We start from the raw sequence: 23279 nt of genomic DNA, 5'->3' as shown, positions 1-23279 counted from the left end.
GAACAATTTAGATTCATCAATGAAGCTAACATGCATGCACCGGGATGTAGAAAGAATCCAGAATGCTATCAAAAACCCCACGCTAACACTGAGAGCCAGAGCCGAGACTCGAACCCCAAACCTAATAACTGTGAATCATATTTGCTAGCCACTGCCCCACCATGTTGCCCCCTTACAGTACAGATAAGTTATATTTGTTCAAAATACATAACAAACCATTTTACTTGGCTGAAACACGGCTTTTGTCTTTCCCCACTCTGCTCATTCTTTTGTGGATAAAGGGTTAAAGAGACATTCTTTGACATTCATTATATTCATCCAGGTAACGGCTGACGGTAAATCATCCAGGGCCATTATTAGTTCACAGAGGACTATCCACTAATGGCAGAAATTTCCTCTTTCTAATACTGGAGACGACGATAACTAGCTCATAGCCATACCACTGAACATCTTTGTGAAGCTACAGTAACAGTCTAGCGTGAATACATATTGGACCGACGATATACAGAGTTGTCACAACGAGCTTGTAACTTCCAGAGCGAGCACCAGACAAAAACCAAAAGAGAGACTCTTCTGCATATTAAAACTAGAGAGTTGTTGTAGGATATGGGCTGGACGCGCCATTCGGGGGCTGTGCCCGAGTACCCCCTCATCGGACTTACTGGAACATTCTGGCACACAAAGTAACAGTTGTTGAAACATGCGCAGAGCACGGACTCGTGAACTCGTGGCACCAAAGCCTCCCATCGGGCTGTGAATCTGCTGGTACAGATGGCGACCCATAAACCGTATACAGGGGGCCATCGGTCTGTGGTTTTGGGCGATGAGACGGTCAAGAGTCTCGATTGTATTTTTTGCAAAGAGATGCTGGTTCTGCATCGTTATTCAAAGCCAACTTTCTTTTTATCATAGCATGCTTTTCTGTCTCAACGCTTTGTTTTGGCTCAAAGCTAGCTTAAGTGCCACAGCTGTTCCCGCCGTGCAGGCTGACCTTTTCCCAAAGAGTCCCATGCAGGCAAGGATGGTCTCCAAGGAGACAAAAGCCCCGATGTTCCCCCTCCCCCAGCCCCGCTGACGATTGAACCTTAGCCCTCAAGAGGAAATACAAATAGGCTTTCCGTTTTTGTCATACTGGTACACCAACATCTTGATGCAGTGGGAGTTGGCCGGTGAGATCCAAGGACTGCTCGTGATGGAGAAATTGTGGCTGGCGTAGAACGGCTGCGGCTGTTTCCGGCAGTGGACCAGCGCGTGCAGCACGTTGGCCGCCATGGCCCTGAAGCGCTTGCTGATGAAGCAGTAGAGGAAGAAGTTGACGCCGGTGTTGAGCAACGCCAGCATGTTGGCCAGATCCGTAAGCATGTGCAGCAAGCGTCCGGCGCCCGGCGAGGCCGGAGGCGATGAGTAGAAGTGGTAGAGGATCATGAGGGTGCGGGGTGCCCACAGCACGGCGAAAATGGAGGTGATGGCGAGCAGGATGGCCGTGGTCTTGCCGGTTGAGTAGCCGCGCATGCGGAAGCAGCTGCGGCGGCGGCGCAGCTTGCGCACGATGATGGCGTTGAGGGTGAAGAAGACGGCACAGGGGAGGAGGTAGATGGTGGCGCAGTGGGCCCACACCAGGACATGTTGGGCTGCGGTTCGACTGTTACTCTCGACACTGCCCCCGCTCGCTATAGCGGGCAAACTGTGCCACAGCTCCGGCCACCAGTAGTACGGCGCGGCCGAGAGCAGACACCCAAGGTAGACTGTGAATATCACCCTCCGCGTGCGCGCCGGGTAGGACACGGTGTGGTAGCGAAGTGGGTGGCAAACGGCGATGTAGCGGTCGATGGTGAGGGGCACGGTGATCCAGATGGACGTGTGGATGGAGCAGAACTCCAGAACCTGCACGCCGCTGTTTACGGACGGCGGCAGCGGCGCGGCCAGAATGAAGTCCTCCAGGATGAAGTCAACAAAAACAATGAGCAGCAAGACCATGATGTCGGCGGCCGCCAACGCCAAGAGATAATTGTAGGACGACTTTTGACGACGCAGCACCAGCTGGGACAGGATGATCACTGTCAGGATGTTAGCTGGAGAGGGGGAAGCCACAAGAGGGGTCGTGATGATGATGACAGGTGAGTACATGAAAAAGGATAAAGTGGTGATTGGAAAATGGAGATGAAAGGGAGGAAGGGAAGAGAATTTAGGGTATTAGTAGGCAGCTCTATTTAAACAGACAACATGCGACACTAACATTAGCAAGACAAAGGCAGTGTATGGCGTACAATTGTACGAATAAGTCATATGTAAGTCTTTGCGAAGCAGGCGGTGACCGGAACTACAACTACTTACTGCCTTTGCATCTAAGAATCATGGGAAATGTAGTCCTACTGTCAACAGTTACTACAATGGAAGCTGAGCTTTCTACTGGTACATTTCCATTTACAGTGTGTGACTGGCGCGAGGTAAATGGCACAGCCAGCTTCCACTAGGTACCGGGACCAAGAAAATGTGGATCATGGTGACTGCATTGACTTGTTTAGCGCAGTTGAGTCAGCCAAGATAGCATTTAGCATTAGCGGTTAATGCACATTTTAGCAATCCAACTCGTTCCCCCCCCCCGACGAAGACTGACTAGCGATGACATTTGGTGAAATGATAACTTTTTCATTTTGAAAATCTGCTCATGACATGTTGCGACTTGGCCAAATTCACAAATTCACGTGATGCTGTGTCGACAACAATATACTGCGGCGCACACAATGCACATAGAGAGTTGTTAAGCAGAACAATAGAGGATAAAATGAGGATAAAATAGGGCAACCCTGGAGAATGGTGAGTGACCATGTGGTTTATGTTTATGTTACTTGTTTACAGCTGTACAATTGTGTTTGACCGTTATCCAAGTTAGCATTAGCCAACATTTTATCACAATTACCACCCACGGCCACTGTTGATACCAGCAAACACACTGGTTGCCTGCCTTGATTATCGGATTGACTTGCGTGGTTCATAAGAACAGAGGAGAGTGGCGTGAATGAAGCAAATTCACATCTGATGTGAACGCAGCACTACACACTTGTCCTCAACTGATGGTACCCTGAGACTCAGATTTTTCTATTGTTGTGAGTTGTGACCTTTTATAGAAATAAAGCAGTAGGCCTACAAGAAGAACATGTATTAAAAAAAAAAATAGTCTTTGAAAACTTCTGAAGTGTTCAAATTCAAAAGCAAGACGTCTCCATTTTCGGTGAATTTAGTCAAATGACTTTTTTCCTGGTTTCCGGGTTAAAGCTAATCATTTATATATAGCATAATAAGTTAGCAAAAATAAATTAAGCTATTAAGTGCTATCTGTGTAAACCAGGCTTGCCCAATCCTGGTCTTCGAGGACCGGAGTCCTGCAGGTTTTAGATGTTTTTCCAACGCACCTGATTCTAAAGATTAGGATTATGATCAGGCTTCTGCAGATCTTGCTGATGAGCTGATTATAGGAATCAGGTGTGTTGGACTAGGCAAACATCTAAAAGCTGCAGGATTGGGCAAGCCTGGTCTAAACCCGTCACCCCTCATATGTACAGTACATCTGCAATGTAACGGCAGGAGCACCTGTCTGTGCCTTAGGCAAAACATTTCACTAAAGAAAAAGCACAACAAAAAGGGAGGAGGTTTAAGGTGCAGCATGGCATCCTCCCCGAGGCTACTGAGTTCACCAGCAGCAACATTCTGCCTCTGGCAAGGGAGCTGCAACAACAAAGCACAAGGACATCCCATCGCTCTGTATGGTCCTCCCTCTTTTCCTTTTTTATTTTTTTTTGCCAGGTAGCGAGAAATCCCTCGAAAGATTTATCGCCGCAATAACTTAACGTGCAGCAGACAGGAGCACCAGCATTCGCCCGTGGAGCAAATGATTGCCTTGTTTGTTTTTGAAGCCCTGACATGTCAGCAGGCCTCCCTTTTGTGCTCACATTATCTTGACAATGTCAAATTGCCGAAAGTCAAAGTTTGCTGGAAGAAAAACCCCGTCTGGATGCATTCACTCAGGATGACTGGCACGTGCTGGCTGCAGCAGAAGAGGACGCTGCCTGTGCAATGGATTCCCCAAGGATGTAAATATTTTATTTACATAAAAGTGCACTGTACAGAGTTACAGCAACATTAAATTCAGTGGCATTCTGCCGAGGCTCATTGAATTTTCTTTAAAACTGTGGATGATCAAACGGAAGCTCTTCACTAATATTCGGGCCTTATTCTGATGTTTCATCTGGAGACACTATATGAATTTTGAGCTGTATTATCCACTTGCAGGGAGAATATGCACAAAACAGAATGACATTTTCATAAAATACACTGATAATCAAGAAAGTTCATTAAAGACCCTGTCAAATGAATTTTACAAAGAGATTTGTTTCAAGATAACTGATGGAAACGTCCAAAGACAGAACTATGTAGGACTCATTTGTGGAGATGTAGTGCTCAACTGGTTTCCACCATTCAAGAATTCCAGATTTTTTTTGGGGGGGGGGGGTGGGGGGGCTATGATGCACTCTGGCATGAGTTGCCCCTCACCCACAATATGAGAACTTCATAGGCATCTGGAGTTATCCGGCGCAATGCACCTTTCACAAAAGCCCCGCCCCCTTCAGTTGTCCAGGTCCGACATCCTTTTGTACACTTACAATGGAAATGAACATACCACAGCATGTCAGTGAGTGTTTTTTGGAGCAAATTTAAGCGCAATATCACAGTATGCAGTGGAATGATTTATTCATAATATTAAAATGTGCAGATAAGCGGACTTCACAACTATTGATGCTAAATCATAAAGTTTTCAATATAAGTCCAGTACAACAATGGCGTGTCTCTCTCTCTCTCTCTTTCTCTCTCTCTCTCACTCTCTCTCAGTGTGGAAATTGTAATCCTACAAAAATAATTCCCTTAAAAAACAAAAAACTGTAAACAGTTTTTCCCCCCGTTGTTTAATCTTTGTAACACAAAGTGCTAAGTGAAAACTTCAAAGCGCCTGTTATGTTCACTGTGTGTAAATCGCTGAAACATTACAGAACTTCCGGTATGAGACCCAGTGTAAACTACCTACTAGGACGTCAAGTTACCCAGCTAAATTAATAACGATCAAGATAAAACGTGTATTTTTACTAAGCATCGTATCGCAAAGAAAATGCCGAAAATGTGGAAGCACACGTCGAGTGAGAATGATATCCTGATAATATACAATATTTAATAATCTAAGTATAACTTTGATGTCCAGTTTTGTGGACGATCATGCCTCTTGAGCTAAAGTGATTGTGACAACAGAGCTCAAAGCTGGCTTTTATCTCGTTCGGTTGCTAGTTAGCTTTAGCCAAGCCCATTATAGTCTTACCTTGGAGCAAATGTAGGAAATGCTTGTTTTGGAGACATTTAGCTGGGGGTGAGGCCGACCACATTGTGTAACCCATTGAAGACATGGCTCCACTTTGTGGATTCCTCACGTACAATTTACACAATCATGGCTTAACTATTTTGCTTGTTGGAGGTCCACAGCTTGTTGAAACTTGTTTGATCTAGTTTTATTGAAGCTGGCCAAAGTTTTGTGGATCGATTTTTACAATGGATTTCAATGGAGCAAAGCTTGACGGACATATGGGCGTGGTTTGCAAAAGGTCCCTTGTGACGTAGAAATCCATCTTTCCTTCATATCGTCCACTGACGTGGCTGCTTTAGAGTGCCTCGTTGTTGGCTGTGAGTGCTCACATGTCACTGAGAGATGGTGAGATGGGAATAAGACTTGACAACCAGCGTGTGGAGCAGGCTTCGCGCAGGTGTGGCTGCTTTAGAGTGCCTGGTTGTTGCGGCAAACTTGCGTAGCTCAAACGTGCAGTTAAAGTATGTGTAGACATAAAGATGCTGCACAAAGTAGCATACATACGGAAATTTAAGGCGTGATTTCAGCACATTCAGTGGACACGCCGACAGCATTTGAGAGTGGTAAGAACATTTGTTTTTTTTTATGATTTTGAAGCCTCATTTTTTAATCATTCAAAATTGGCAGGGTTGTTAACAGCACTCTTCTCTGTGGTGTCAAATTTAGAAGACATAATTATGAAATATTTATTTTCACTTGACGGAGACTTGAAACAACCCATCCAAAATGTCAACCATCTGTTTTGCACTAATTGCAGTGCATTTGGTTCTGCTATGAAATGCTACTAAATTCTCATGAGAGCAGACTAATCTTGCTTATGCTAATGCTTATGTTAATAAAACTGGATGTATGTGTCATTTAAAAGGCATCATATTAAAAAACACAATTCATATGGAGAATTTATGCAAATTGTCGAATAATACAAACATCTCGCTTACATAACGTGGATCCTCCTGTACTGAAAAATGCTGTTGCAGCATGACACCAATCTGTTTACAGATAAAGTTGCATTTTGACATTGATTTGCATTCCAGCAACAAATGCACTTAGCTGTGAGTGGATGTACGTGTGTGTCCCCGCGCTCCCGCCCACTGTTTGGTAATAGAACCCAGATGGGATTAAAAGCGGCCATCTTCAAGTCTACGACATCGCACTTCACAGCCACTATCAGCTAATTGCAAATTACCAATGCAGCTCCAGTTGCAATGTCCTTGCCAGACTGGAGGATGTGCCGCAAAAAGACACGCACGCGCGCACACACACACACAAGACAGAACAATAATGCCAATTATGAGGCATGTACCAATTCATTAACATGGAAACCTGCAGCAACCATGAAACCGAAAGAATGTGACACCCCGCCCCAACACACACACACACACACACACACACACACACACACACACACACACACACACACACACACACACACACACACACACACACACACACACACACACACACACACACCCCCCCACACACACACACACACACACACACACACACACACACACACACACACACACACACACACACACACACACACACGATGACGCAGTTCACATGTTAAATTGCTCTCAGGTGAAAGAGTGACTGATTGCGTTATTGACTCTACCTTCATCAACAGGTCATTTGTTGGTTTTCATCTGAAATTCCCTTTCAACTCCAAGAGGTCTACTTTGGACTGCCAGATGAAAAACGCCTTCCAGCTAGACGAGATAGAGGACGACTTTACAGTTGAATATGCTTTCTTTTCTCCAAAAAGGAAGGATCTTAATTAGATGTGTCCCATTTGCTACTCACACTCCACCATTTTCAGATGAGCTCTATTAAAAATCCTGCACAATAGCGCTGACCTTTAATCCAAGAGCTCGCTTTCTTAAATCCGCCTGCCAATTATTTCACTATAGCCGCCAAACTCCGGGACGGCGACAGAGCTGCGGGGAATGGAAGCAGTGAATTGTTGACCGTCACCGGGCTTCAAGGGCTTATTCTGCTCGGGCTCCCCTGTGACAGACAAAAGGGATTCACGGCAAATTTGACATTTCCATTGAGCAGCTGCGAGCTGGCGTGGGGCTTCCCGAATTCATTTCAACGGACGACGACCCCTGTGTGGTTACGGGGGGAGGCGGCCCGTGCGCAGATGAAAGCGCTCGCCATTTTATAGGTATGAGGTGCACAGTAATGGGCTGGTCTCAAAGGGTTAGGGGCGAGGGGGCTGTACTGGAATCCAGGCATGCATATAGATACAGTAGCGCGTGTGAAGAAAACTAAGGAAACAAAAACACTATTACATTTATATTCGATTTTTAAGCAACAAGATTACAGGGAGACAAGCTCTGCACCCTGAGGGGAATCTCTGGCTTATGCCTGTATTTTACAATTATTAAAAGGGGGCAGGCCTGACCCAAGCCTCCATGGTAAGCAAAATTAGATTTTGGGGCCCCCGATCACCGCCAATAATAGTGATTATTGGTCATTCATACTCCTATAAACTTATTTCATGTTCTCATCTTTCATTATGAATACCCTTGTAAAGTTTTAAAGTATGTGAGACTTCTTGTCGTTAGATTGCAACCCAACTGGTTTGCAAACTTGCAGGCAAATGTTTGAAATACAGTCCTGCAATATTTGGCAAATTCAGCAAATCCCCCCGACTGGCCACACAGAGCCCTAAAAAGAAGCCTGTCATGTTTTAATCTGAAAGGTTAGCAAATTCAGCAACACGGTCAACCTGGGAATGATTTACACTGATACAGTTCTAAGCGGGACATCTATCTATCTATCTATCCATTTATCTATCTATCTATCTATCTATATATCTATCTATCTATCTATCTATCTATCTATCTATCTATCTATCTATCTATCTATCTATCTATCTATCTATCTATCCATCCATCCATCCATCCATCCATCCATCCATCCATCCATCCATCCATCCATCCATCCATCCATCTATCTATCTATCTATCTATCTATCTATCTATCTATCTATCTATCTATCTATCCGTCATCAAGCAAACTTTTATGGTTTCTTTTTACAGAACATTTATCATGATAATTAAATTTATATTGCTAAGGCAGTTGCTATGCTATAACTATATTCAGTGATGCGTAAAAATGCAATGGTAATTATACGATGAGAATTTAATATTTATTTCATGTCATAAATGTCATTGTATATATATCCACGAGTATGAAATGAAAATACGTACTAATCTCACTGCATACGTAATATTTTTGCACCACTTAAGATGCAAAAGCGATATCGATGGCATTATCATTATGGATGTACCCTCAAGGCTAATAAATGAACCGTAAACGTTTGCAGTGCCTGAGTGAGTGGGTATAAATGAATGAGTGAGAGATGTAAATGAGTGAAAAAGTCTTGTCAGAGAATGACTGAGAGTGGGTGACTAATACGTTTTTGGATGCGAGTTGAGTTTTTGAGTTATTTCAGTAGATTTTTTTGTGAGTGATGGAGGGTAGGAGGGATTTGGTGAAGTGAGTGACCAATTTTCAAAATTTTCTTACGACGAAATATTTCTAACAAATGTGATAAGAATGTTTCAAGTTGTTTCGTTTGTAATGTTTACTCTTATCTTATTTTGAAACGAATGCTTTTAATTTGAAAGGCCACGCTGCGCCGTATTTCCGCTTCCTGTTTTCCCGCCCTCCGTTTGTCAGTCGGCTCGCAGCGTGGAGTAGGAAATGACGACGTGAGTGTCCATTCTGACTCGTTCCAATTTTAATTCATGCTGATAAGTTCTTATCTATGCTTAGTCAAAAACTATAAGTTAATGTCTCTTATATGTTCGTCTTTTGTCTAATGTTTGCACTTCGTATCAGTAGTTGATAGCTAACTGCTAGCGTGTGGCTGTTAGTAATTTGCCAATGTAATCTAATGTAGACTAACAATATAGTTAGATTTTCATTCCAAAACAGTCTGTAAACAATTTATTAATTTGAGTTAATTTCATTAGGAGTGTAATTTTCTTTGAATGATAGAAGCACTCAGCACTCACTTAGTTTCTTTAAATGTAATTGTTTTCTTTCTTTTATTTTTGCAGAAACTGTAAATCTGCACATGCAAATAAGGCTGCATTTTGAGTTGAATAAATGGTTGAGTTCAACTGAAGACTTGCATTCTCTCTTACCAGAGCGCCCTGTGGTGGTTAATTAACCCAAAATAATCGGTTCAGAGATTGAATCCTCAATTTTTTTTAAATTCCTAGTCAGGTTGAGAGAATGTAAAGTTGAATGTGAAAGTAAATAGGAAGGAATTTAACAATTCCTTTTTACTTGATAAGCGGTTCAGAACATTGATGGATGGTCTATTGTAAGGGTGTGAATTGCCTAGTAGCTGGCGATTCAATTCTTATCACGATTCACAGGTCACAATTCGATTTGATACCGATTAATCCAGATGTGAATCTATAAATTGATTATTGCGATTTTTTTAAAACTCAAATTTAGAAAATACTAATCAGTAAACTTGTACATGTACACTGTAAGATTTGTATGAAAATGTATTTATTTATCAGAAATTTCAGGCTAATAACTGAGCCACTGCATTTAACAAACAGGTTGCAGTCTCTTTCATGTTTGAACAGCACTGAAATAAAATATTAAGGCTTAATGTTCCATTAATATAACATTCTTCCATGCTTAATGTGTGAATCTTAACCCTAAGTAAGACGTTTTGTTGAATATTCCCATAAAAAATGGATGTTTAAAAATCGATTCGGCCGCATATCGAATCGATTCGAGAATTGCGCGCTGTAATATCGCGATATATTGCCGAATCGATTTTTTCTAACACCCCTAGTCTATTGTATGCATTGCTATGACAACTGTGTGATTGACATACAGTACACATGGCCCAAACGACTGGCTTACTGATTTGACCAAAACAAACAAACTAACAACAACAACAAAAAAACAGGATCCTGGGACAGGAATCGGGATACAAACCTGAAAATGGCTAAATTGGGACATCTGGTCACCCTACGCATATAGATCATTGCAGTTTCTGTAAGCAAACGTATATGAATGAATAAGTAGATTTAACATTTTTATGAATACTGAGTGATGGCAATCCTGGACCACATCAATTCAATTTCCATGGTAATTGATTTTAAATTTGAACATATCAGAAATACAATGACAGGGGTTATTTATTTTCGACTCGGGGGAGACGAAGTTGCTCGGACATGTGCGCATACACACGCCTCCGCAATGTACCCCATCTGTACGTGCAGGTAATAAGAGGGGCTGTCTCCAGCTGAGAGGCCATTCGAATGACCTGTGGGACGGATAATGGGATTCAGTGTGCGCTTTGTGCACGTGTTTGTTTGCACTGGTCACCCCTTTTTGTCTATTTATGGGCGAGTCCTTTTGTGCCCCCACGTCTCTCCCGCTGCTCTCCTGATATGACGAGGCGAGGCGCCGTTGACGTTGTTAAGAAAGGAAAGGAGATGGCACAGCATGAGGCCTCGGTCTGCGTAACCCGGCTGACTCATCCTCGGCAATAAAGCGACGAGTTTGCGCTGCTGGTGTCGAAGAAAACACAGCGCGTTAACCCTTACAAAAAAAGGTGGCAAAACATGCCACACATCCAGTATAATCAATCCCTGGTTATCGTGGGATGGAAATAGATGAAAGATAAATGGATGAAAATCAGCGTAGTAGAATAATATTTTATAAAATGCGTTTTTCCCCTCTTACTTGCTTTAAGCACATTTAAACACATATTTTTTTGCATCTCTTCTCTCACTTGCACAGTTCTCCAAATAAGCAACGTGTGTTTGTCATCCCGGCTGAAGTTAAAGGGAGCGTTTTTCAGCAGTAAAAACGTAATATTTTGTCCTGAGTGAATTTGATAACTTCATTTTTTTTTCATGTGCAGTTAAACCTTTAAAAAAAAAAAACACTTGCTGTCGACTAAAGATGACATCACGTGTGCTGAGGAAATAGGAAGAAACGACCAATCACGGCTTTTCTGTTTTTTTATTTTGCCTTCGGTCAGCAAACTGAGCCACGATTGGTCTACAGCAAGTGGCAAAATCATTTTTTAAAGGCATTAATTGTTTCATGAAAAATAATGAAGTTATCACATTAATTATAGACAAATTATTACATTCTTACTGTTGAAAATGGCTCAATGAGTCAAGTATCCCTTTAACTGTAAAATTGTTTAGACCATTAGTTTTGACGAAAGTCTGTTAGCTTAGTGCTCACATAGTCGTATGAAACACTAGAACAGCTAAAGCATTAGCATAATCATTAACCTTTGAATAAATGCTACTTTAAATAAATGGCGCAGCAACACATACAAAACATAAAATGGTGAGTTTTTCAGTTAAAATGGAGCAAGTCTACCAAAAAGTATTCATGAATAGGTGAGTTTGAATTTTATAATGCCTAACTGTTAATATGTGGTAAACCTCCATTTATTGCGGGAGAATACCATCCTAATGCACCTGCAATAGGTGAAAATCAGTGACATAAATCCCCTATGGCACACTTTAAACACATTAAAACTTTTTAAATTATTCCAAAGTATTTGCTGACACACAGGGTTGAGGAATCCAGATCCAGAAAGTAAAAATCCTGCCACAGATTGGCTTAAGCCACAGGTGCTGCTGTGTAACTGGCAGGTAAACGAGCTCATAGAAGCACCTGTTGAGTAGAAGCACCTGTGGCTAAAGTCAAACTGTTTCAGGGATTGTTCTCTCCTGGATTCCCCAACCCTGCTGACACAATTGCCTTAATAAGATAAGAATAAATATAATAATGAGATAAGTGTGCCTTCGCCAAGGCTTTGTCATTCCTAACTGACACATAAAACAAAACAGAATGAAACGATGTACATTTAAACACCAAAACGCTCAACCAAACCGCGTCATTTCACCTGATGAAAGTATGCTAGCTTAATGCTAACATATAATGTGAAACACCACGGCTAACAGAAATTAGCACAACTGTTGTGGTAACTATAAACAACTTCAAACAACTGCTACTTTCACCCACATGGAGCAGCAACACATGAAATCAGAGCATATATTCTCTTTGCTGTCTGGGGAAAAAAATATTATAAACTCGAAAGGCAGGTATTACAATCATAGATATGAACAAGAAATTTCTCAAGGCAGAGTTGGCAGGGTCGTCACTGGTCGGCCATCTTAAGATGGCACTGCTCTGGTGCGATGTGCTGTCGTCGGTGGATGATTTACTCACTTGAATACTCTTAACTCACTGAATTGTTGACGGATTTACAAACGGATTGGTTAATTACAAACCTTATTAATGTGGCTGTGATTCAGGCCAAATTTCTAAATCACAGATTAAAAAAAAAAACGTGGCATAGTTGTTTGTGTTATCCCTTGTGTGATATCCAACAACAAAAAGAAAAAATCGGTTGAGAATTTTGGAGAGTGGAGCAATTTACAGCTATTTCAAAATGTGTCCTCCATTGACTGTAATGTTATGAGCAATCGAGCAGCCCTGTCCCAAGATGGCCGCCCTGTGACGACATTGCTTCACATTGGCTCACAGCGAGCATGAACCATCGAGGGTTTGTATACATCTATGATTACAACTGTATTGCCAACCTCTTCTTCTCTATCTTAATTACGCTGCATCTCTTCTGGTAGACCTCAGTGCTGCCAAGCACATTGTGGGACAATGTGGTACTACACTGAAAGGAGAGAACTCCAAATTTGGACTTGCCAGCGTACGGTACTGTTAAAAATAAAAATCACTTAAAAATCTGTGATATACTGTAGCGGGAGTGCTAATAATGAGCCACTGTATAGCGAGGGAACATAGCAGTCAACAATAGTTCCCAAGGGCCTCATCTAACAAAGCCTAAACATCCATGATGCCACCTGGGAGAGACACCCCTCCCCTTTAAAGAATTTGCAATTAAGGGTTTTTTATTATTATTTTTTTAATGTCATTTGGAAGAAATTGCAAATGAGCGTCGATGAGTTACCCAGATGCTAATAAGAGCGCAGGAGGAAATAGACATGAGGAAGTGGGGGAGTGAGATGTGATGAAGGAAGGGGCGTGATAAAAAGAGAGAAGGTGATTGAGAGGGAAGAGAGGATGAGACGGAAAGATACAGATGAGAATGAAAGTGCGGCAGCCGCCGACACACATGTGGAGTCTGTGGACGCACAAACTCGCAGAAGGGGTGAATATCAAAGCTCGCTTTAAAGGTCGCATGCACTTTGTAATGATGACAAGCTCTTTGTTTCTCGCCGCCTGTTCTCTCCTTTAAGTGTCAAAGCGGACAGGAAGCAGGGACGCACTCTTTCCATATTGGCCCCGAACAAAAAGCAGGCGCGCAACACAGCTGCAAAAAAAAACAAAAAAAGACATAAGCTCATATGTGATGCAGAACATTTACCCTGTGAGGATAAGCCTGATGTGTGGTCATTAATGAACAAGAAAGACACAAGACAAATCTCCTGACAGGGATTCAACCGGACACTCATTATTTCTGCATATTTTACTCCAATAGGTCGGCCGGACCAAGACAAAGGTTGCGGTTCATTAGACGCACCGGGAAAGGGGAATGCTCTATTTATTTGATCCTCGTCAGGAAAGATGATTTGGAATACAAAGCAAGTAACTGAGACACAAAATCAAAAGCGTCTCATTCATTAAGATGACAATGGCGAAATTCTGCTGCTGATCTCGGACGTGCTATCAAATCAGCCCAAATGGATCCCAGTACAGGAAAAGCTTTTCATTCGCTGAGTGAGTGAGTGAGTGAGTGAGAAATAGAACATGTAATTAAATGAAAAGAAATGTATTCACCATCAACCATAGAAAGCATCAATACTAAACTAAACACAATATTACGGCACACAACTGTGCTTACGAATCAACATGAACACAATAATAATAATAATAATAATAATAATGCATTAGATTTATATAGCGCTTTTATAAAATACATCATACTCAACAGACATGTCTATTTAAATGTAATTGAATAATACTGACATCATCTGGAGCAGCTAACTGGCTCTGTGATTGGTTAAAGAAACTTTCCCATTGCCAATGTAGTGCACACCAAGCAGCTGAAAGCGACTAAAGTGGAGCAGCACAAAACGGAAATGACATTGTAACATGAAGTGACCGAGCTGCAAAGTCAACATTGTCACCCTGTGTCATGTTTTGAGGCTTCACATCCTTTGCATGACTGTATCATTTTTTTATTGAACCACAAAAACATGGCACAATTGTCAAAGAGGATGTGGATGGTGAGAATAAAGAAAGAGTGTGGATATTTTTAATGATCATGCACACAGACTATGCGTTTTGTTTTGTAGGCACAGGAGCGCAATGAAATTATATATATATGAGTTATAGTATATATAAAATTAATTCATGGTTGAAATTAAGGCTGTGAAAAAAAGTCGGCCAAGTCGGATAAGTCGATTTTAAAATGAGTTTGACTTCTATTTTCTGCCTCAATGCTTCGCCGGAAACATGTTTGGGCCGTCCATGTTTTATACACGGACTTTTTTTTGCAGACACACGCAGTATTGAAATGGTGGCTGTGGTCTGATTTAATCTTGTTAGTGCACCATCTAGTGGCCAAATGGCAGATGTTATTTGTCTACTTGAAAAAAACGCTCGCTGATTTAATACTTAGTTGTTTTTTATTCAAGACAATATAGCATATTGAGCTTCCCCAAAACCCCTTACCGATGGGTTATTTATTAGGAACGATCTGTAAGTGACTTTTCAGACACTATTACACATGTAATGTACATATAATGATGTATGGCTGAACTAAATGATAGTTAGTGTTTGTTTACCTTTAGTGGTAATCGCTAGCACGCTAATGCTAATCGCGATTGCTAACATAGGCTAATTTTGTTGCTGTTTAATAATGCTTATGTATAGAAGATAATACATTATGAGAACGTATATCCACTCAATTAAATTTTGTGGATTTGTGTGCATGTGTGTCTGTCACTTATGAAAACAAATTGTCAAACCCTGCACTGCACACATTGCAGTTAAGGTGGGCTTGAGTTACATTAGACAGCACGACTGATTTTGAAGGCCCTGGGCAGATTAGTTGACATGGCAACACATTGAGGCTAAAATCTAATTGGACAAAATAAAAATAAAATAAATCCAACATCCACCAAGTGGTGCAGCCAAGAGAAAATTCTATGAAATTAAGTGAATACACATGGGAATATATTAGTGAATTTACGTGGAGCAAATACCGTATTCGGATTTCAGTGATTACTACTGCATCCAAAACATATTCAAGTGTTGTTTAAAAAAAAAAAGCGGGTAGCAGTGAGCCAACTCAGTTTGCTGCTGCTGCTGCTGCTGCTGCTGTTGGCGTTTGTTGTCAGCTGTTCAAACAAAGTGAGCATTAGCAGCCGGGCACATTTACGGCTTCAAACGCTCCCTTCGCACCTCCTGCACGGCTTACCTAGCGCAGGACGAGCTGCCACGTTTCCTGATTGCACACTGGACACGACTCACTCTCGCTCTCATTGATTCCACTGAATATTAATTTTCTCAATTCCAGCATCAGCCGCAACAACAAAAAACCAGCACCTTGACATCCTGATCTGTTTTTCATTAGCCAGCCGCGCCCTCGTCCCCCACAAACACACACGCGGCTGAAGATTGGCAGATCAATAGCCTAAACTGAAAATCAATGAGGGCGATCTCTTCATTAAGTGATTTGACGCCTGGTCTGGCCTTCCAAGTAAGGATCATGGGGATGTGAGCGCACGACATCCCTGATCTTTTCCCCCTGATGTTGGTGGACAAAGTGGAAGTGGGAGGTTTGCCACGTGCAACAGTCGCGACACAATAAACACGACGGCGGCTGACAGAGGTTTATGAAGAAGAAAAAATAGACAGAGGAACAATATTTTCCTACATACATTGTTGCTTAGACTTTTTTGGGATTTTTTTTATTGAATTTTTTGAGGTGGTACTTTGTGTGAAAAGACTGAAAAGCACTGCTGTGTTCTTTGAAAACTGCCAATGAAAATGCTGGGGGTAAATTCATAACTGCACTAACCTTCTGTGACATGGTCGCCAAATGAAACATTTTGCTGGCTGCTTGAAGGTCCACTTAAATTCAGACTACAGTGCTTATTGTGCATGATTTCTTGCTCGGTTTTTGTGTGAACAGTGTTACAAAACATGAAATATAGATGTGTTCAATAAAAAATGGAAGTAAAAGTAGGCTGAAAAGGCGACATTAATACTTAAACACGTTGAGCTGGTGAGACCGCAGAACATTCTGATGCATTTTGCGCTCCCCGTTTCATTACATACACACTCACCCTCTAATAGTGCAATGATACCACAAAATAAAATGCAAACGCGTGTAAAAATGTGCTGCTTTTGTGATTTAACACTAAAATGATAAAAGGTAGCCATTTTTATTATTAGGACTAATCCTCAAATGGTGATAACTGCGTGGCTGGCAAGCGCTTGTGTTACATTTCGTTTTAACACATCAGGTGATTTTCAGGTGTCACTTCCATGCCTGCGCATCTGGGATGGAATTAGTTGAAGTCACAACACCAAGTTGTGCTGCTGAACTGACACAGACTTTAATTTCGCCTGTAATAAATGGAGGGAGTGAGTGAGTGAGTGAAAATGATTTCGGCATAGATGAGCAAGTGAATACTTAAAATTGAGTGAGGGAGGGAGGCGAGTCAAAATGATTTTGGCGGATGAGTAAGTGAATGTTTAAAACTGAGTGAGTGAATTAGTGAGTGAGTGAAAATGATTTCAGCATGGATGAGGGAATGGATGTTTAAAAATGAGTGAGTGAGTGAGTGAGGGAGTGCGGGATGGGGGTGAGTCAAAATGATTTTGGCGGATGAGTAAGTGAATGTTTAAAACCGAGTGAGTTAGTGAGTGAGTGAAAATGATTTCAGCATAGATGAGCGAATTAATGTTTAAAAATGAGTGAGTGAATGAGGGAGGGTGGGATGTGGGTGAGTCAAAATGATTTTGGCGGATGAGTAAGTGAATGCTTAAAACTGAGTGAGTGAATTAGTGAGTGAGTGAAAATGATTTCAGCATGGATGAGGGAATGGATGTTTAAAAATGAGTGAGTGAGTGAGTGAGGGAGTGCGGGATGGGGGTGAGTCAAAATGATTTTGGCGGATGAGTAAGTGAATGTTTAAAACCGAGTGAGTTAGTGAGTGAGTGAAAATGATTTCAGCATAGATGAGCGAATTAATGTTTAAAAATGAGTGAGTGAATGAGGGAGGGTGGGATGTGGGTGAGTCAAAATGATTTTGGCGGATGAGTAAGTGAATGCTTAAAACTGAGTAAGTGAGCGAAAATGATCTCAGCATAGATGAGTGAATGAATGTTTAAAAATGAGTGAGCGAGCGAGTGAGTGAGTGAGTGAGTGAGTGAGTGAAAGAGAGGGAGGGAGCGATGGAGGGAGGCAAGTCAAAATGATTTTGGCGGATGAGTAAGTGAATGTTTAAAACTGAGTGAGTGAGTGAAAATGATTTCAGCATAGATGAGCGAATGAATGTTAAAAAATTAGGGAGGGAGTGAGGGAGGGAGGCGAGTCAAAATGATTTTGGTGGATGAGTAAGTGAATGTTTAAAACTGAGTGAGTGAGTGAGTATGATAAAGCATGGATTAGTGAGTGGGTGTTTCACAATTGAGTGAATATGTGAGGACAAAGAATTCTGCTCATTTAAATCTTAATCTGAAGTGAAAGCCACAGTATGCACGCAAGGAGTGTTGCCATGTTGTTCTCCATCATTTCTAACAACAACCACATCATTGTATCATCTAAATTGAGCCTTAAACCTTGCTAAAGGCCGAATTTGTGATGTCAGTCTGCACACAAGCGTCACTGCTGCAGGTTGTGAGTAGTACGCTCGATTGCATCAAGAGTGTGATTCACTCTTTTAATCAAATACACTCTCTGTGGTGCCGCTGTTCGCTACGCCGCCACACGTCTGCGCTGCCTCATGTGTTATGGCAAGCAAGCTCAGGGAAGAAGAAGAGGAAGCAAGGTAGTGCCATTAATTATAGGTGACAATGCATCTCAGCTCATCTGTCGTCTTCCTCTTACAGCATCGAGGCACAACTTGACTACTTTGCCTCTTATTAAACTCTCTTCTCTGCTTTGATGCCAAATTCTCATCTGGCTGTCCTTGATCCCCTTTTGTGTGTACTGTATGTGTGAGAGTATGTGTGGGTTTATCACACAGCAATCATTTCCTGCTACTTAACGCCACGTAATCCAATTTCTCATCACCCTCAGCCGCCCTTACATCGGCACGATCAACATGACCTCCCTACAAAGGTCAGTTGTGAAATGCTTGCGTGTCAACGGATGAAACACGAGGTCGTAATTGAGGAAACAGCCGCAATCAATCGGGACGTCCATCCTCTACTCTTGAACAAGAACCCAAGATACTTAAATGCGTTTGGGTTATGGGGAGGGTCAGAGTCCAGTTAGAGGTCAGATTAAGGTTAAATACAGTACACTGCAGAGAAATGTTGAATGCACAATCTTTTGGATCTTTACCATAATTTTGGGGCCATAGTTCAGATTAAGTGGTAAACAGAAAGCTTCGTCACTTGGCTCAACTTTCTCTTGTCCAGTCACCCTCAGCCGCCATGAACATCAACGCCATCAACGTGACCTCCCCTAAAAGGTCAGGTGCCTACTGCAGATGTGACAACGCGCGTGTCAACTGATGAAACACGAGGTCATAATTAAGGCAGCAGCCGCAATCGATCGTCAGCGTGAAATCCACGTGGCTTGGCGGGTCGCGGCGCGTTGCCGCTCGCGCCCGCCGCCGCTCATGAAACATTCATGGGCTCGGCTCAAGAGCGACGAGCGGTGTCATAATGATTGAATAAGTTGCACTGGCTGCCGCAAAGTATCAGCCCGCCGCACTCAAGTTGGCCATTAATTCAGACAACTGTTGCGGGATTCCATTACTCTCTCGGGTTACGCTGATTAAACAAACAGCCGGCCGCAGTTGCGTTTGGCGAGGACGCCGCAGGATGGAATAAAATGGTGGTGACGGAGGCAATTGTTCCTGCGGCATCTTGGGGGGAATAATTAGCACAGGGATTTTACTTTTACACAAAAGAAAACTCTGTTCAGCTTTGGTGGACAAAATTGCCTTTTTGATGTCACACTGCATCTTTAATCTGCTAATATCATACCTACAGACTTCAAAAGATGATGTACATGCAGTGCTACCTTGATTTATAAGTTGAATTTGTTTTATAACCAAGCTTGTAAATCAATTTACACATACCAAATAAATGTTCTCCATTGAAATCAAGTGAAATGCCTCTGATCCATTCCAGTTCCCTAAAAACTAGACTCTGATCGGCTATATTGGATTGGACGATATTTTTCTTTTTTTCTTTTTGCTAATGACTGTAATGTTTTAATTCACTGATTCAATCAATGACATCATTGATCAGATCCACGAAAAAAGAAATGCTTCATTTGTTTGTGGCGGGTTGCTGCAAATAAATTTTGGCTTCCACTGTAGATTTTGGCATTGCATGAAAATACTTGTGTTGATATACTCTGTAAACAGCACACAAGTATATGCAATAAAAAAATACATAGACAAGTTATTTAAAAAGAAATATTGCTCTATCTTGTGATCAGATCCGTTTTTTTTGGGCCCCAACAATGTTGATCATGTAAAGTCTACTAAAACCACCACAATGTCCTGATAATTCACTCCAGTGGCAGTGTGTCTGAATTTTAAAATTGGAAAAACTTGTAGGTTGGGTCACTCTTAAGTCAAGGTAGCGGTGTAGCAGCCATTTTTTTTACCCGTCAAAGTCAACTGAGACCAGCTGAGGAAACTGTTCACCAGTTCACCAAACAAACAGTCACACTTAGATTCAAATATGTTGAATTACTTTCATCCATGCATGCTTTTGACTGAGAATACTCGCACGGGTAGAGGAGATTCCAACTTGGAACTTCTGACTGCGAGGCAGATGTCAAAACTGTAACACTCCACTGTTGCACCCATGATTGCGTTTCAACCAAGTCATTCTGGGACGATGAGTCGCCTCCTAATAGTGTGCATTTTTAATAGTTTCCCCAAAGGAAATCATGAAAATAGGGCAGCACGGTGTTGTAGCGATTAGCACATCTGCCTCACAGTTGGGCATGTTCACCCCTCCGGCTTCAAAAAGTACGCCTGTAAAGTTCAGTGAAGACTCTAAATCGGTTAACCTGGGTTAGATCAAAACCCCAGGGGTTCGATGAGTCTGTCTCAGGGGTTCGTCAGGGGTCCAGACGCAAATCATTCGTGATGATACATCCCAGGTCATCACGCTACATTGCTTAAAGCAACACTAAAGAACTTTCAGTTAACGTTGATTAAGGCGGCACTATATGGACAAAAGGGGTATTGTTCTGTCTAAAGGAAGACCACATTTCCTATGAGGACAAGCGCATTGCATCGTTTTATAGCTCATGCCAGGCCAATGTAGATCTTTGACTGTCCTTTTATCCGTGTAGCTTCCCTTTTCCTTTTTTCTTTTTTATCTCCTCAGACGAAACTTTTTTTTGTTTTGCAGCTTCTGCCAGGAAAGCAGTAATCGTGCAACATTCAAATTGACTTCTGTCTTTGTAACGAATGGGGAAAGGTTGGAAGTGACGTATGTCATAAAGCAGTCAGCACTTTTGTATTTTTTTGTGTGGCAGTGTTCCTACCAGCCTCCTCAAAGTTGCTTAGTGCCAGTAAAAATTATATAGACCCCCTCAGGCCATGGCAAAGGTAACATTCGACTAGTTTTAAGTCGATGTTTCATCAAAAGAGTTATGAAAATACTTTATTAAGGTTGAAAAGTTTTTTGAAAACTTTAACCTACCTGTGCTGCAGAAAATCTGGTGCGCTCAGTAGTCGACTTTTGACTGTTGTGATGGTTCGTTGTTTGATTTCTTTTATTATTTGAATCCCTTCATAATAACTTTGTTGAGCAAAAATTAAAGTATGGCGACACAGAACATATGGTGTTCCACAGGGTTCAATTCTGGGGCCTCTGCTGTTTTCATTGTATCTGCGGCCCTCGGGTTCCATCTTAAGAAAACAGTGGCGGTTGTTTTCACACATATATATATATATATATATATATATATATATATATATATAAATAAATAAATAAATAAGAAAAGGCTACTCACTACCCTGAACCTATATCTTGAATAAAAAAATAAAAAAATGGTTTATTGAAGGCCCGTAGGAAACTACTGGGGTTCAGGACCTCCAACAAGGTTAAGAACCACTGCTCTAAATTGACCGTAGTCATGTAAATGGTTGTCTTTATATATGCGCCGTGACTAAACCTAGAACCCATGACTCCACACAAGAAGGCCAAAAGCCGGATTCGAACCAGCAACCTCAAAACTGTGTGATGGATGTGTTATCACATCTCTTACATCATGCCAACAGTGCTGTAAAAATAACCTCATTGACCGAGCTGGTAATAATAAATGTGATTTTTATGACAATTTGACTGCACCACATTCCACTTTCATGTGACCTCCACGCTTCTGTCCGTGTCACTGACATGAACACACAAGCACAACACTTTGCTTCCCATTGTGAGTTTTGCAGATCTCGCTGTGGGACGGAGCCACTAAATGAATCTGATATGACTCCAAACTGACTAATTGAGTCTGTGTCATTAATTCATCAGGTGCGAACACTCACTTGTCGCAGAGGTCAAAACTGAAATATTCCGCTGTTCAATGTGTCTGGAGATGGTGGGGGTGGGGAAGGGGGGTGTGCCTAGCAATAAGCAATAATTTTGTGTCTTGATATCACGGTCACATTTAATGAAATATTTTTTCAATAGGAATTCTGAATAGCTACTTGCAATCAATGCGAGTGCATAACGATAGATGACAAAGTATACAGACGCATGCGCATGAGATTGCCACAAGGTCAGACGCACACACACACAGGCACACGCGCACACGTGACAAATCAAGTTTGGGAATCCACGTGAAAGGTGCACGTATAAGACTTGTGCGCACGTTTCTTACCCGGCAGGCCGAGACACAGCAAGACGCTGTAGTAGATGACAGGCAGCGGTCCAAGGGGACACCCCGGGGCCCCCTCCGAGGGATGCTGCCCGATGCTCCGGCTGCTCTCGTTGGAGGTGGACACGGGGAAGATGTGACTGTGCTCCATGGCCGCGTCCTCTTCCTCAGCTGCGCTCGGTGTCAAGAAGCCGGACGGCGCCAGCAAACTGTTAGGTGACCGTCGCTCTGCTCTCAGTCGGACAGTGCGTGAGTGTCGGAAGGTGAGGGGGGAACGGAGGCGAGGTGAGACCAGACGAAGGTGGGAGGGTTGGGGCGGGACGCGGTGGGATGCGAAAGGTGAGATGTGCCGGCGGATGAGGGAAGAGGAAGGAGGAGAGATGAGTGAGAGGGGAGGATGCCGCGTGAGTGTGTGAGGGAGAGGGGCGCGAGAGAGGAGAGTATAGTTGGGAAAGCGAGCGGGAGAGAGAGAGCAAGAGGAGGGATGAGGGAATGTGTGAGAAGGTTGGACACGTGACGACGGCGAGGCAGATGAGTGAGGTGGGGATGGATGGAGTCAGAGTTTGGAGACTGAACTGTGATGGTCAAATGTGACATCGCCAGCATGGGCATCAATCAGTCTGGGAGGAGCGCTACATGTTCTTTTCATCGTACGGATGCCATTTTAAATGATCTCTTATGTCTGAGTGTTCCTCAACAATTCATCTGTATCATCTGTATTATCAATTCACGATATTGAGATAATATACTCTAAATAGTCGATGCAAACAGTGAAGTTTAGTCTTTGCGAGG

The 23279-nt window shown here is 42.3% G+C and overlaps 1 protein-coding gene across 1 annotated transcript; it reads right to left on the bottom strand.

Annotated features, from left to right (window-relative positions):
- Nucleotides 1–1050: 1050 nt before the first annotated feature.
- On the bottom strand, nt 1051–22777 carry gpr139 (G protein-coupled receptor 139). The gene is made up of 2 exons (XM_086089062.1): nt 22491–22777; nt 1051–2072 (listed from the first exon to the last, which is right to left on the bottom strand). Exons 1-2 carry the CDS (start codon nt 22636–22638, stop codon nt 1093–1095), a joined length of 1128 nt encoding a protein of 375 aa, XP_085945188.1. The 5' UTR covers nt 22639–22777; the 3' UTR covers nt 1051–1092.
- Between the last annotated feature and the right edge of the window lie 502 nt (nt 22778–23279).

Source organism: Leptonotus elevatus, chromosome 1 (genome assembly GCF_054856555.1).
Source record: "Leptonotus elevatus isolate MCC_2025b chromosome 1, RoL_Lele_1.0, whole genome shotgun sequence".
In the NCBI taxonomy this organism is placed as follows: domain Eukaryota; kingdom Metazoa; phylum Chordata; class Actinopteri; order Syngnathiformes; family Syngnathidae; genus Leptonotus; species Leptonotus elevatus.
Note: the sequence above shows the minus strand (reverse complement) of the source record. Positions and strands in the feature narration are given on the sequence as shown.

Excerpts from the sequence above, each read along its gene's own strand:
- gpr139 (XM_086089062.1), bottom strand. The coding sequence starts at position 22,638 with ATGGAGCACAGTCACATCTTCCCCGTGTCCACCTCCAACGAGAGCAGC. Across the intron at positions 2,073-22,490 it reads GCTGTGTCTCGGCCTGCCGG|CTAACATCCTGACAGTGATC; the intron begins GTAAGAAACGTG and ends CCCCCTCTCCAG.